The sequence below is a fragment of the Crocuta crocuta genome, unplaced genomic scaffold (genome assembly GCF_008692635.1).
Source record: "Crocuta crocuta isolate KB4526 unplaced genomic scaffold, BGI_CrCroc_1.0 scaffold45, whole genome shotgun sequence".
Classification (NCBI taxonomy): Eukaryota; Metazoa; Chordata; class Mammalia; order Carnivora; family Hyaenidae; genus Crocuta; species Crocuta crocuta.
Window position 1 is genome coordinate 3,206,790 of NW_027530544.1, and position 13,360 is coordinate 3,220,149.

Below are 13,360 nucleotides of genomic sequence, written 5' to 3' on the forward strand. Positions count from 1 at the left end.
TTTTTTTTAATTTTTGAGGTTTTATTTCTGAGAGAGAGGGAGACCCAGAATCCGAAACAGGCTCCAGGCTCTGAGCTGGCTGTCAGCACAGAGCCCGATGTGGGGCTCGAACTCATGAACCATGAGATCATGACCTGAGCCGAAGTCAGATGCTTAACCGACTGAGCCACCCAAGCACCCCGGGTTATTACTGTCTTTAATGTTATATTAACATGATTTATTTACCATTTAAGATAACAATAATATATAGTCTATATGTTCATTTTCTTACAGGTTGCAGAAATTTTATTCCAAACTGCCCAAAATGCAGGGATCAATTTTGACACTGTGTGTGGAGTACCTTATACAGCTTTACCATTGGCTACAGTTATCTCTTCAACCAACCAAATTCCAATGCTTATTAGAAGGAAGGAAACAAAGGATTATGGTAAAATAAAAGTAGTATAAACTTTAAGTTGATATGTAACCTGATAATGGTAGAATTTTTTCATCTTCTAGGCACTGATGTTTTACTGAAGTCACCTTGAATATTCTTCATATGAAGGTCCTTTAGAATTAGTTAATTACTGTAAATCACCTTCCTTTCCTTTAGATTCTAGGGGCAAAATGTTTTATATTGATTTAACAGTGTGAAAAAAATGTTTTTTTGTCCCACATGTATAAAACCCAACATTTTTAACTAGTCCTTCCCTTATCAGCAGAATATTCTAGAAGATTGTACTTTCCTAATATGTTTGTTTATCATTTAAACTGAATAAAGAGAAATCCCACATAAAATTATCTAAATGAAGATATTTTTTTCATGAGTCCTTGGCAAGAGGTTGTCAGGTGTGTGTTTTATACATGTAAGCTTGCTTTAAAAACAACAGCTGCCTGGCTGGCTCAGTTGGGAGAACATGAGGCCTCTGATCGTAGGGTCCTGAGTTTGAGCCCCATGTTGGTATAGAGATTACTAAAGAAAATAAAATCAGTCTAAAAATATTGGAACAGACTTCATATTCTTTCATATTTGATGACATAAAGGAATTAATAGGTCTTTTTGTTTTATGTTGGTGTGATAGTGTTTTAACAGAGTCCTTACCTTTTACAAGATGCATTCTAAAAATTTTTATGATGAAAATCATATATCTGCAGTTTGCTTCTAAAAATTGTGGACGGAGGGAAGGAGTGGGGATATAGCTTAAACAAGATTGACCATAAGTTAAGTGGCGACATATTTATGGGTGTTTGTTATACTTTTTTGTCTAGTGTTTGAAATTCTCCATTTAAAAAAGCAAAATATTTTTGCTGCTTGATGGCACAGTGTTTATCTGTATGAATCCTGCCCATAAGGAAACTGTTATTTCTCTTTACTGTGTTTTTAAAAATATTTCTTAGAATAAGATCAGCAATTGTTAAATATGTATGTAAGTATCATAGTCTTATTTTCTAGTCTAAGCTGTTTCAGTTCAGCTTGCCATTTCAAGGGGAGGAAAGGAATGGGGAAGAACAAGGATGGTACCTGTGATAAAACTCAAATATTAGGCAAATTGCTCACCAATTCTTAGGCTTCAAAGTAAGACAAATTTGGTAGTAGAAACCATAAAATGAGTCTATAACGTCTATAGCCTTAGATACTTACCATATTGTAGATTATCTGAAAGTAATCTATAGTGAGGGTTGGAGTAGAGAAGTACATTCATTCACATTACATTGTATATTCGTGAAGTTGTAGTCATGATTTAAATCGTTGCTGAATATTTTTTTCCTAAATTTATTTCCTTGAAAGGCTAGTTATTTGACTGATCTTGAGTAATGAACTTGTTTGTTGATGGAAAAAGGAATGATTTCATTGATGGTATTCAGTTATTATTTCATAACTTTTCTTGATCTAGGTTGTCTTGCATTAAGAAACCCCATATTTGAAATTTTGATCACAGACCTGTTAAGTGGTATTTATTTACACCATAAAGTAATTTGCTAGTTTTACTGTAAATATTCTATATATGCAACTTTGACAGTTTTCAGATACAGGGACAATGAACAAAATGGTGTCACGGCTCATTGAAGGTTTGTCAGAAATAAAGCTTAAATAGCTCTAAAGTAGATTATCAGAAAATAAGGTTTAGATCATCCACCTTTTCATAAATACATGCCAAATTTAAAATGCAAGATACACCTTGAGTTGGCCAGAATCTATCACTTTAAATTGAAATCATTTTTCTTCTAGGTACTAAGCGTCTTGTAGAAGGAGCTATTAATCCAGGAGAAACCTGTTTGATCATTGAAGATGTTGTTACCAGTGGATCTAGTGTTTTGGAAACTGTTGAAGTTCTTCAGAAGGAGGGTTTGAAGGTCACTGACGCCATAGTGCTGCTGGACAGAGAGCAAGGAGGCAAAGACAAGTTGCAGGCACATGGTATCCATCTTCACTCAGTGTGTACATTGTCCAAAATGCTGGAGATTCTTGAGCGACAGAAAAAAATTGATGCGGAGATGGTCGGGAGAGTGAAGAGATTTATTCAGGAGAATGTTTTTGTAGCAGCGAATCATGATGGTTCTCTCCTTTCTGTAAACAAAGCTCCCGGAGAACTCAGCTTTGGTGCACGTGCAGAGCTACCCAGGATCCACCCAGTTGCAGCAAAGCTCCTCAGGCTTATGCAAAAGAAAGAGAGCAATCTGTGTCTGTCTGCAGATATTTCAGAGGCTAGAGAGCTGTTGCAGCTAGCTGATACTTTGGGACCCAGCATCTGCATGCTCAAGACTCACGTAGACATTTTGAATGACTTTACTCTGGATGTGATGAAGGAGTTAGCAACTATGGCAAAACGACATGAATTCTTAATATTTGAAGACCGGAAATTTGCAGATATAGGAAACACAGTAAAAAAACAGTACGAAGGTAAGTATTATTTAGGATTCTACAAAAATACATATTTAGCTCCAGCTGCCTGAAGAACAAAAGGAAATGCACTGCCTCACATCACTGAAAGTCCAGCCGTACAGCAGTCTCTCAAGTACGGCTGGATCTAGGAGCTCAAGTACAAGTCTTTGGACTTGCCTTCTTGCTATGTCTTTTTTTTAATGTTTTTTTGTTGTTGTTTTTTAATTTCTAGGAGAGAGAGAGAGAGACAGCGTGAGCAGGGGAGGGTCAGAGAGAGAGGTAGTGACAGACTCTGAAACAGGCTCCAGGCTCTGAGCTGGCTGTCAGCACAGAGCCCGACGCGGGGCTCGAACCCACGAACCGCGAGATCATGACCTAAGCGAAAGTCGGACGCTTAACCGACTAAGCCACCCAGGCGCCCAGCCTTCTTGCTATTTCTTAGCGGTACTTTCTCCTCTCTTGACTTCTGTCTCAGGTAGACACACTCCTCATGCCTTACCCCAAAGTCATCACTCAGGCATGAGTTATAGAGTACCTTCATTAGCTTGGTATATATGCCCCACTTCTGGTGATGTTAGGTTGTTAACTGTAAATTTTTTGAACCAAGGTGTGGTCAAAGGTAGTTTCCCCATAGAAAATGGGTGTGCTGAGGCCAGAAGCAGGGGATACAGGTTCTAGGCAGACAGAAATGGCAGATGTTGGTGCTGGAGAACACACAGAGTCCTAAATATTTGAAAGATGAAAATTGCAGGTATAGGAAACAATGAAATAGAAGTGTAAAGTTGTAACATTTACCTTTGGCAAAAAAAAGATCTGTTGGTGTACTTTTTTGGTTGTTAAATAGGAACTCAACGCCGGGTAGGTAGTGGTTGAGAAAGAAAAACTATATTCTATCCATTATTTTATGCAAGTTTCTATCATTGTATATGACAGCTTTTTTTGCTTAACTAGGATAAATATCTTTTAAAAGGTTAATGCTTATCTGCATCTGTAGAGCTAAGTGTTTCTTAAAGTAATACATGTATGTGCTTAAGTTATTTCTTTAGGATAGATTTGTCTGTGACTGCTTCCTGTGCTTTATGATGTTGTGTCGGAGCGCCTGGGTGGCTCAGTCGGTTGAGCGTCCAACTTCAGGTTATGATCTTACAGTTCATGGGTTTGAGCCCCATGTCAGACTCTGTACTGACAGATTGGAACCTGGAGCCTGCTTCGGATTCTGTGTCTCCCTCTGTGTCTGCTCCTCCCTTGCTCATTCTCTCTCTATCTCTCAAAAATAGACATTAAAATTTTTTTTATAAAGGGGGCTCATGGGTGGCTCAGTGGGTTAAGTGTCTGACTCTTGATTTCAGCTCAGATCATGAACTTACAGTTTGTGGTTTCAAGCCCCACATTGGGCTCTGTGCTGACAGTGTGGAGCCTGCCTGGAATTCTCACTCTTCCTCTCTCTTTGCCCCTCCCCACTTGCACACTCTTTCTCTTGAAATAAATCAGCTTAAAAAAAAAGATGTTTACTGGCATCACATTGCTTAGTTTTGTTTTTTTTTTTTTAATTTTTTTTTAAAGGTTTTTTTTATTTCTAGGAGAGAGAGACAGCGTGAGCAGGGGAGGGTCAGAGAGAGAGGGAGTCACAAACTGAAACGGGCTCCAGGCTCTGAGCTGGCAGTCAGCACAGAGCCCGACGCGGGGCTCGAACCCACGAACCGCGAGATCATGACCTAAGCGAAAGTCGGACGCTTAACCGACTAAGCCACCCAGGCGCCCCAACATTGCTTAGTTTTTTGACTGCTATAAGTTACACAAACTTCACAGGTTTGCATACAGTTTTTTCAGAAATTAATTAGGGGTATCTCTGTCAGCTTTTAAAATGCATACAGTTGCTTTCTGCCCGTGGACGCCGCCGAGTAAGCATCGATAAAGTCTCCCCTCCCACCGCCGTCATGTCTAAGTCAGAGTCTCCCAAAGAGCCTGAACAGCTGCGGAAGCTTTTCATNTAAATAAAATAAAATGAATACAGTTGCCTGCTGAAATTAAGAAATCTAAGGAACAGGTAGAACTTTTGAGAGATGTTAAAGTTGCTGTGAAATTCCTCGAGAATGAAAATTTGTCATCTTGAAGAATTTCAGAATGTTGATGTCTTTGACCTCAAATGCCCATCTTCACTAGTCCCATTTTTTTTGTTTGTTTTTTTTTTAGTTTATTTTGTATGTGTGAGAGAGAGTAGGGGAGGGGCAGAGAGAGAATCCTAAGCAAGGTCTGCTCTGCCAACGCAGGGCTCAATCTCACGAACCATGAGATCATGACCTGAGTCAAAACCAAGTGCTGACTGAGCCACCCAGGCACTCCCACTTCTAATTGCATAGGTTTTATTGGTGGTCTGAAGTCAGCCTGTAAGGAAAACCAGTCTTAATCAGTGTTACTGATAAACTAAGTGCAGAAATTGTAAGACCCTTTTCTCAGGCTCTTTGAGAAAGAGCTAGTTACCAGCTGAATGGTTCTTCACACAGGGAAGTAATGAGCACTGGCATTTTTGAAGTGCTTCACTAGGACACTAGCATGTTACTATGAGATTATTTCATACTGTAGTTGGTTGGGCAAAAAGTTAGTGGTTTTTATTTGAAAATTGACCTTTTTTTTTTTTTTTTTTTTTTTTTTAAACCTTCTCAGGTGGTATCTTTAAAATAGCTTCCTGGGCAGATCTGGTCAATGCTCATGTGGTGCCAGGTTCAGGGGTCGTGAGAGGCCTGAGGGAAGTAGGCCTGCCTTTGCACCGGGGGTGCCTGCTCATCGCAGAAATGAGCTCTGCTGGCTCCTTGGCTACAGGCAGCTACACGAAAGCAGCGGTAAGTGACAGATGGCTGTGGTGACAGAGGACCCAGGCTGTTGTGCTAGAAGTTACAGGGGAAGAAAACATCTGAAATTATCTACCTATCCTTACCTACTCTTTAAGATAGAGTTGTTTTCATTTTGCCATAAGTTGAAATTGAAGGGCTTCTTGCAGGCTTGCAGTTTCTCAGAATCTCCTAAGTCCCACGGACATGCACGTTCTCATTCTCCTGACAACATCCCAAATGACATACTTCTATCTTCTTAAGTCTTTGCTGTTGATGGGTATTGTGTGGGAATGCTCTACACTAGAGTTCAGACATACTGTTTTCTCCAGTAACTCCCCCATTTTTGAAAGTTCTTATAACACCGTATGTTAATACCTGATTCCCACCCCTGCACACCAGAATAAAATGGGATGGATAATTATCTAGTTAAGAAGTTGCTTTATGTGGGGATGAGCACTGGGTGTTATATGGAAACCAACTTGACAATAAACTATTTGTAAAAAAAAAAAAAAAACAAAAAAAAAGTTCCTTTAAAGGGGCACCCTGGGTGACTCAGTTAAGCATCTGACTTCTGCTTAGGTCATGATCTCACATTCTGTGAGTTAGAGCCCCGCATCAGGCTCTGTGCTGATAGCTCAGAGCCTGGGCCCTCAGATTCTGTCTCCTTTCTCTGCCTCTCCTCTGCTTGTGCTCTCTCTCAAAAGAAAAAAGAAGAAATTTTAAAAAGCTCCATTTATTTAAAAAAAAAAAAGTTTAATGTTTATTTTTGAGAGAGAGAGAGAAAGAGAGTGTGAGTGGGGGAGGGTCAGAGAGAGAGGGAGCCACAGAATCCAAAGCAGGCTCCAGGCTCTGAGCTGTCATCACAGAGCCTGATGCAGGTCTCGAACCCACGAACTGTGAGATCATGACCTGAGCTAAGGTCAGCCACTTACCTGACTGAGCCACCAAGGCACCCCCCCCCCAAAAAAAACTTCCTTTATAGATATGTTAAAGACTATTACTTTTATAAGTAATAGAAATTTTAATAAAATGTTAATTTTTATGTGGGAATTTATTATGTTATTTCAGACACTGGAACTGTGAAGAAATCATATGGCCCTAGGGCCAGGTTTTAACCCCACCCCTATATTGAACTTAAATATGATTTCCCAGATCTCATAGCAGAGGGTCCATGAATCAGTGCTAATAATTGGCACTGAGATTCTGGGTCTGCCTCAAGGACAAGACATAGCTTGATAGGTGGTAATACTCAGTGGCACGAATGGAACAGTGTGAGACTCATGGAAGAGCCTTCTGGAAATGTGAGGAAATGATGTAGAAACTGTGGAGATCAGTTATTGGCAAATGTACATGAGATTTCTTTAGCCCTTGACAATATGGCGGGTATCTGGATGTAGAGTAGTATCCTGTGTAGGTAGGAATTAGTCTTCAGTTTGGTTTCATATCATCATAAACGTATTCTAGAATACTTTCCACATATCCTTTCTAGAGGTAGGTGGGTTCTCAAGTGTCATCACGCAGCACCTCGATTTTAGATGCACACAGAATAGGATTTTGTAATGTTCTAAGGTATGATTGATTAGAAGGGGTTACCTCAGGGTCTTACCAGATTCTATGTAGAGTCATAGAATACCTGTTGTAGATATATTGAGTTTAATATCAAGTGAGACAAGACATGTATAAAATAGCAGACATTTCTTATTCATGAATAGAATTGAGTTTTTGCTTGTAGTCTTATAATCTATATTATATTTCTTTTAGGTTGAAATGGCTGAGGAACATTCTGAATTTGTGGTTGGTTTTATTTCTGGCTCCCGAGTAAGCATGAAACCAGAATTTCTTCACTTGACTCCAGGAGTTCAGTTAGAAGCAGGAGGTAAATCTGTTTATTGGTCATGTTTTTTTCAAAATGCTTCTTTACCCACAATAAAATTTTGTGTTATTGCAAAGTTGCTAAAGAGAAAGCTTGTTCATCCAGAGCAGTAATGAATGAGCCCTTTGGCTTGGTAATACTGATCTAGAGTATTGACCTAGATGTGCAAAATAACTTGTAGTCTCATTTTTAGGGTGAAAATTTAGAAAGCCGCTTTTTGTTGATATATGCCTAGAAAGTGATAATTTTAGTTTAGTCTTTCCCAGCTAATGTTCTAAATAGGCTGCCGTTAAAGGTATTCTGTGATCAAGGAAGAATGCTCTAAGCTAACAAAATCCAACATTTCTTTCTTTGAAGACTTGCAGAACTGTTGACGTGTTAATGCCTATTGTGCCTTCTGAGTGTGGAGATAGATTGTTCTTTCTAGTCTCCCAAACTTTCAGCAGTCTGCAAAAAGTAGACAAATATGGTCTGTAGTGAAGGGAGTACTCTGGATTGAAAAATATGCATTTTTTAAATGTCCTATGGGACTCAGTAAAGTGGCTTTTGTTTTGAATGGGGAAGAAATGATGACCTAGAAACAGTTTTCCTGAATTGATTATTGTCCAAGAAAGTTTGCTTATCACAGGTGGGGAGAGTTCATTCTATCCTATTTTCTGTCTCTTAAGAAGTTGGAGTTAGGAACTGTGAACAGTAGTTAGCAAAATTATTTAGCATGTCACCCCTCAGTGGAGTTTGTCAGGAGTTCAAAAGGTACCTGTGAAAATATTGTGAGCAAAGTAGATTTTATATTAGTCATTCTTATATAAGTCATACTCATCTCTCTATTGCACCCTGCATTCCCCAGTCTAGCTTTACTCTCCAGTTGGTGTGTTATGTATCCTTCCAGATACATATACACCTTTGTATATACATCCATATACAGGTAGAGTTTAGGAGAATGCTTTTGGTATATGTGGCTATATTACATTTTCACATCCAGAGTTAACCTTTTAACAACTACATAGTGTTTCCTAGTTATAACTGGGCTAAAATTGTTTAACCATTTCCCCTGTTGATAGATTTGGACTGTTGTACAAACAGTGAGTATCCTTGTGTATATTTTTGCACATGTGGAGTATTTCTGGAATATTCTTCTAGGCTAAAAACTCCTTGAGGATGAGAACTCTTTCTGAAGATTGCATATCCTCCAGCACAATGCTCCTGTGCTTCATAAATGGTCTGTAAATACTCGTACAAATGTTGAAGGAACCATATGCTGTATAAGAACAGTTGAAAGGGTTGGTATTTCTGTGACTGGGATGATAATACTGAGAACATAATGATTGGAGGTATGAGTTTGGTAAACATTGGTTTTCTCTTTAAACACTGAAATGCTAGAATTCCCGTTAGGGGATTAACCATCAAGGGTAATTACTTTTACCATATTTAAGGAAGGTACCACCTTTTTGGGTTTTGGTGGCTTTTAATTGTGTACTTTAAGCAGAAAACATTACAGAAATCAGGGAGAGAACTCCAAGGCTGATGAAAGTTCAGCTCTGTAAATGAATGGTGGCTGAATCTCTAGGGTTAAAGAGTACTGGGGGTTTCCTATTGCCATTTCCCAAGTTTGACAGTACAGATTGTGCAACAGAGCAGGCTGCAGCGGAACAACTCACCCAGCTTTGTAACAGCTGCCTTAGTGCACGACAACTTTTGACATTTTAATTTTGCACTAAGTGTTTTGAGTCAGATTTGGATTCCTGGCCCTTCCATTTAGATTTGGTCTCATTGTCAAGTGTAAAATGGGGGTAATAACAATGTTGACATCTTACATGATTCACATAATGTCTTGACAGGAGTAAGCACTCTATCCTTGTCAACTGTTAATGTTCATTGTAAACCCCTGTAATTCTTTGACTAGATAGGATCTAGGCTTTTAGGAATATTTAAAAAAAAAAAAAAAACATTTAGCAGAAGAGTTCAAGAACAACAGAATTTAAAAAGGAAAATGCGGGGCTCTGGGGGCCTCTGGTTCAAAATGGTGATGTAGGAAGATCCTGAACTCCCCTCTCCCATGAACACATGGAGTCTTCAGCTCTACCTGGAACATTTGCTCTGAAAAAACCCTAATGTCTGGCTGAGCAAGGACCATGTATCAGGCAAGTGAAAAGAAAACCACATCAAAGTGGGTCTCAGACTGGGACTCAGTCTCACCATAAAGCTAATTTAGGGGTGAAGTTAAAACTTAGAGCATCTCCCTGAGGAGTGAAGGAGTTGAACTGCACATCAGGTACTCCCAACTTTTAAGACCTGCACCCAAGAGACACAGTTTTGTAAACAAAGAGGACTTATATCCATAAGACTAGTGATCTGAGAGGCACCTGAATCAGTTAATCATCCAGTTCTTCATCTCAGTTCAGGTTTTGATCTCAGGGTCTTGAGTTCAAACCCTGCATTGAGGGTGAAGCTACTTTAAGGAGAGGAGGAAAAAAAAAAAAGACTAGCAATCTTAGAAATGTCTCTTAAAGTGCTGCCCTACGGGACAGGCACCTAATTTAACACACACTTTTAAGAGCCTACTACAACACTTCTCAGGGACAGACTGGTGAGCATCATCTTCATGCTCTCCCCCTACCACACTCCACAGCACCAGTATCTCCCAGAGGGGAGTTTTTACACATAGCTGGTGTCCTAATTTTTACATCTGCTGCCAAGGTGTTCCCCTTATTCACTTGGCTTTGGAGGCCAGAGGAGCTTATGTTCCTGCATCCAATGAACTATAACAATCAGAGATGAATCCTGGCAGGCTACCACCCACAGTCTTTCTGTGAAAGAGGTGTATTTGCTTGCTGTTAAGCTTCAGACTGAGGGAAGGCTCTGGGTTTGGAACATACGTGGGATCTGCAGAGCTGTTTTCAGGGAACTTGGGCTGGTAGACACTACCTTTACACTCTCCCTCTGCCTTGTTATAGCTTGCCAGTATCTCCTAGAAAAAGAGTGTAGACATTCATCTGGGGCCCTGAATTTTGCTGTTGCAACCCAGGAAGCACCTTAGAATAACTTGGTTCTGGTGGCCAGTGGTGCCTATGCTTGTGGTCTCACAGAACTATATATATTTGATTTAAAAAAATTTTTTAATGTTTATTTTGAGAGAGAAATAGTGGGGGAGGGGCAGGGAGGGAGGCAGGCTCCATCCAAACTATCAGCACATAACCCTATATGGGGCTGGAACTCAAAAACTGCAAGGTCATGACCTGAGCCAAAGTCAGATGTTTAACTGACTGAGCCACCCAGGCGCCCCTATGTATTTAATTTTAAAAGCTGTTGCCTGAGGGTCTGGCTTCCAATCAGCCTGAATCTAGGTGCTTCGATCCTTCCCTTTGGGACATGACAAGTCTTGGCATATCTCCAACTGCTGGGAATCATTAAGAATATAATAGACTGCCTGAACAATCACAGAGGTTTGTGAGACCGCTAAGAGCTAGGGTAGGTTTGAATGACAAAGTTGATCTCCTATACAAGGCCATTTATTCAAGACTGGGAGTTATTTCATCTAATGCACAGAAACTAACAGAATCAACAAGCAAAATGAACCAAGGGTTATATTCCAAATGTAAGAATAAGACACAACCTCAGGAAAAAAACTAATGAAATACCTGATATAGAGTTCAAAGTAATAGTCATACAGATGCCCACCAAACTCAGAAGAATGAACACAGAATTTCAACAAAAAAAAATCTAATACTAAATAGAAGTCAAAGAGCTGAGGAATAACAATAACTGAACTGAAAAATATACAAGTGAACTGAACTTGACAAGGTAGGAGAACTTCCCCAGTCAGAGCAGCAAAATGAAAAAAGTGAAGATAGCTTATTGGATGACATTAAGTGGACTGACATTCATTTTATAGGGGTCCCAAAATGAAAAAGGGACAGAAAAATTAACTGGAAGAAGTAATGACTGAAAACTTCCCAAACCTGGGGAAGGAAACAGATATCCAGATCCAGGCAACCCAGAAAGTTCCAAATAAGATGAACCCAGAGTTCACACCAAGACACATAATTAAAATGTCAATTGTACTATATGTTAACTAACTGGAATTCAAATAAAAACTTGGAGAAAAAAAGTGAAAATAAACTGTCAAAAGTTAAAGACCAGGAGAGACTCTTAAAAGCAGCAAGAGCAAAACAGCTCCCCTTATATGTATGCAAGGGAAGCCCCATAAGACTATCCGTAGATTTTTCAGCAGAAACTGAGGCCAGAAGGAGGTGGTGAGATATATTCAGAGTGCTTGAAGAAAAAAACTCTTCCAACAAAGAACTTTCTTCAGCAAAGTTTAGAGTTAAAGTTTTCCAGAACAGCAAAAGCTAATGGAGGAGTTAATCATCACTAAACCAGCCTTATAAGAAATATTAAAGGGAATTTTTAAAGCTGAAACAAAAGGATGCTAATTAGTAACAGGAAAACATATGGAAGAATAAATCTCACTGGAAAGACAGATGTAAGTAGATTAATTCCCTTTTTTAAATAAAATTATTTCTTTATTTTGAGAGAGAGCAAGCTAGCATGAGTGGGGTAGGGGTAAGAGAAAGGGAGAGAGAATTCCAGGTGGTCTCCGTGCTGACATAGTGCAGAGCCTGACGCAGGGTTCAAACTCACAAACTTGAGATCATACTTGAGCCAACATCAAGAGTCGGATGCTTAACTGACTGAGCTACCCAGGTGCCACTAGATTAATCCCTTTTAAGTTAAAAGACAAAGTAATAAAAATATATTCTGTAATTCTTAGAGTTATAATAATAAGTTGAGAAGATGTAAAATGTGATATTGAAAATGTAAGTTATTGGGGGAGTGGGGTGCCTGGGTGGCTCAGTTGGCTAAGCATCCGACTTGGCTCAGGTCATGATCCCACGGTTTGAGGGTTTGAGCCCCGCGTCGGCTCTATGCTGACAGCTAGCTCAGAGCCTGGAGCCTGCTTCGGATTCTGTGTCTCCCTCTTTCTCTGACCCTCCCATGCTCACGCTGTCTGTCTCTCACTCAGTAATAAATAAAACATTTTAAAAAATTTAGAGAGGGAGTAAAAATGTTTAGAGGGGGAGTAAAAATGTAGAGCTTTATTTATTTATTTATTTATTTATTTTTAAGTTTATTTTGAGAGCAAGAGCATTGAGCAGGGGAGGGGCAGAGAGAGAGAGAGAGAATCCCAGACAGGCTCCACACTGTCAGGGCAGAGCCTGGCGTGGGGCTTGAACTCACAAACCATGAGATCATTACCCAAGCCAAAATCCAGAGTCACATTCAATTGACTGAGCCACCCAGGCACCTCCCATAAATGTAGAGCTTTAGAATGCTGTCAAACATAATTTGTTAACTTAAAACAGACATAAATGTTAAATGTAAGCCTTAAGGTAACAGTAAAGCACCATCCTTTATTAGATGGCACAGGATAAAGAAATCCAAGCATACCACTTTAAAGTCATCAAATTACAAAGGAAGAGAGCAAGAGTATTTATTTATTAGAAGGTGGGGGAGAGGGACAGAGGGAGAGAGAATCCACACTCAGCACAGAGCCTGACGCAGTCTCGTATCCCACAACCTTGGGGTCATGACCTGAGCCAAAATCAAGAGTTGGATGCTCAAGCAACTGAGTCACCGAGGCTCCCCTTAACATTACTTTAAATGGACTAAATTCTTCAGTCAAAAGACAGAGTAGCTGAATGGATTTTAAAAGCCAGACCTATCCATATGCTGGCTACAAGAGAATCCATTCAGGTGGAAGCACAGTATAAGAGCTCACTTCATACGTAGACT

The 13,360-nt window shown here is 39.6% G+C and overlaps 1 protein-coding gene across 2 annotated transcripts in view; it reads left to right on the forward strand.

Annotated features, from left to right (window-relative positions):
* UMPS (uridine monophosphate synthetase) overlaps window positions 1-13,360 on the forward strand; it is a 31,696-nt gene that overhangs the window by 9,440 nt on the left and 8,896 nt on the right. Inside the window, exons 2-5 of one of the 2 annotated variants that reach the window (XM_077767626.1) lie at window positions 274-427; window positions 2,210-2,881; window positions 5,528-5,703; window positions 7,456-7,570. In XM_077767626.1, coding sequence (XP_077623752.1) covers window positions 274-427; window positions 2,210-2,881; window positions 5,528-5,703; window positions 7,456-7,570 — 1,117 coding nt within the window. The remainder of the gene's footprint in view (window positions 1-273; window positions 428-2,209; window positions 2,882-5,527; window positions 5,704-7,455; window positions 7,571-13,360) is intronic. The other variant, XM_077767628.1, reaches the window with a different exon arrangement.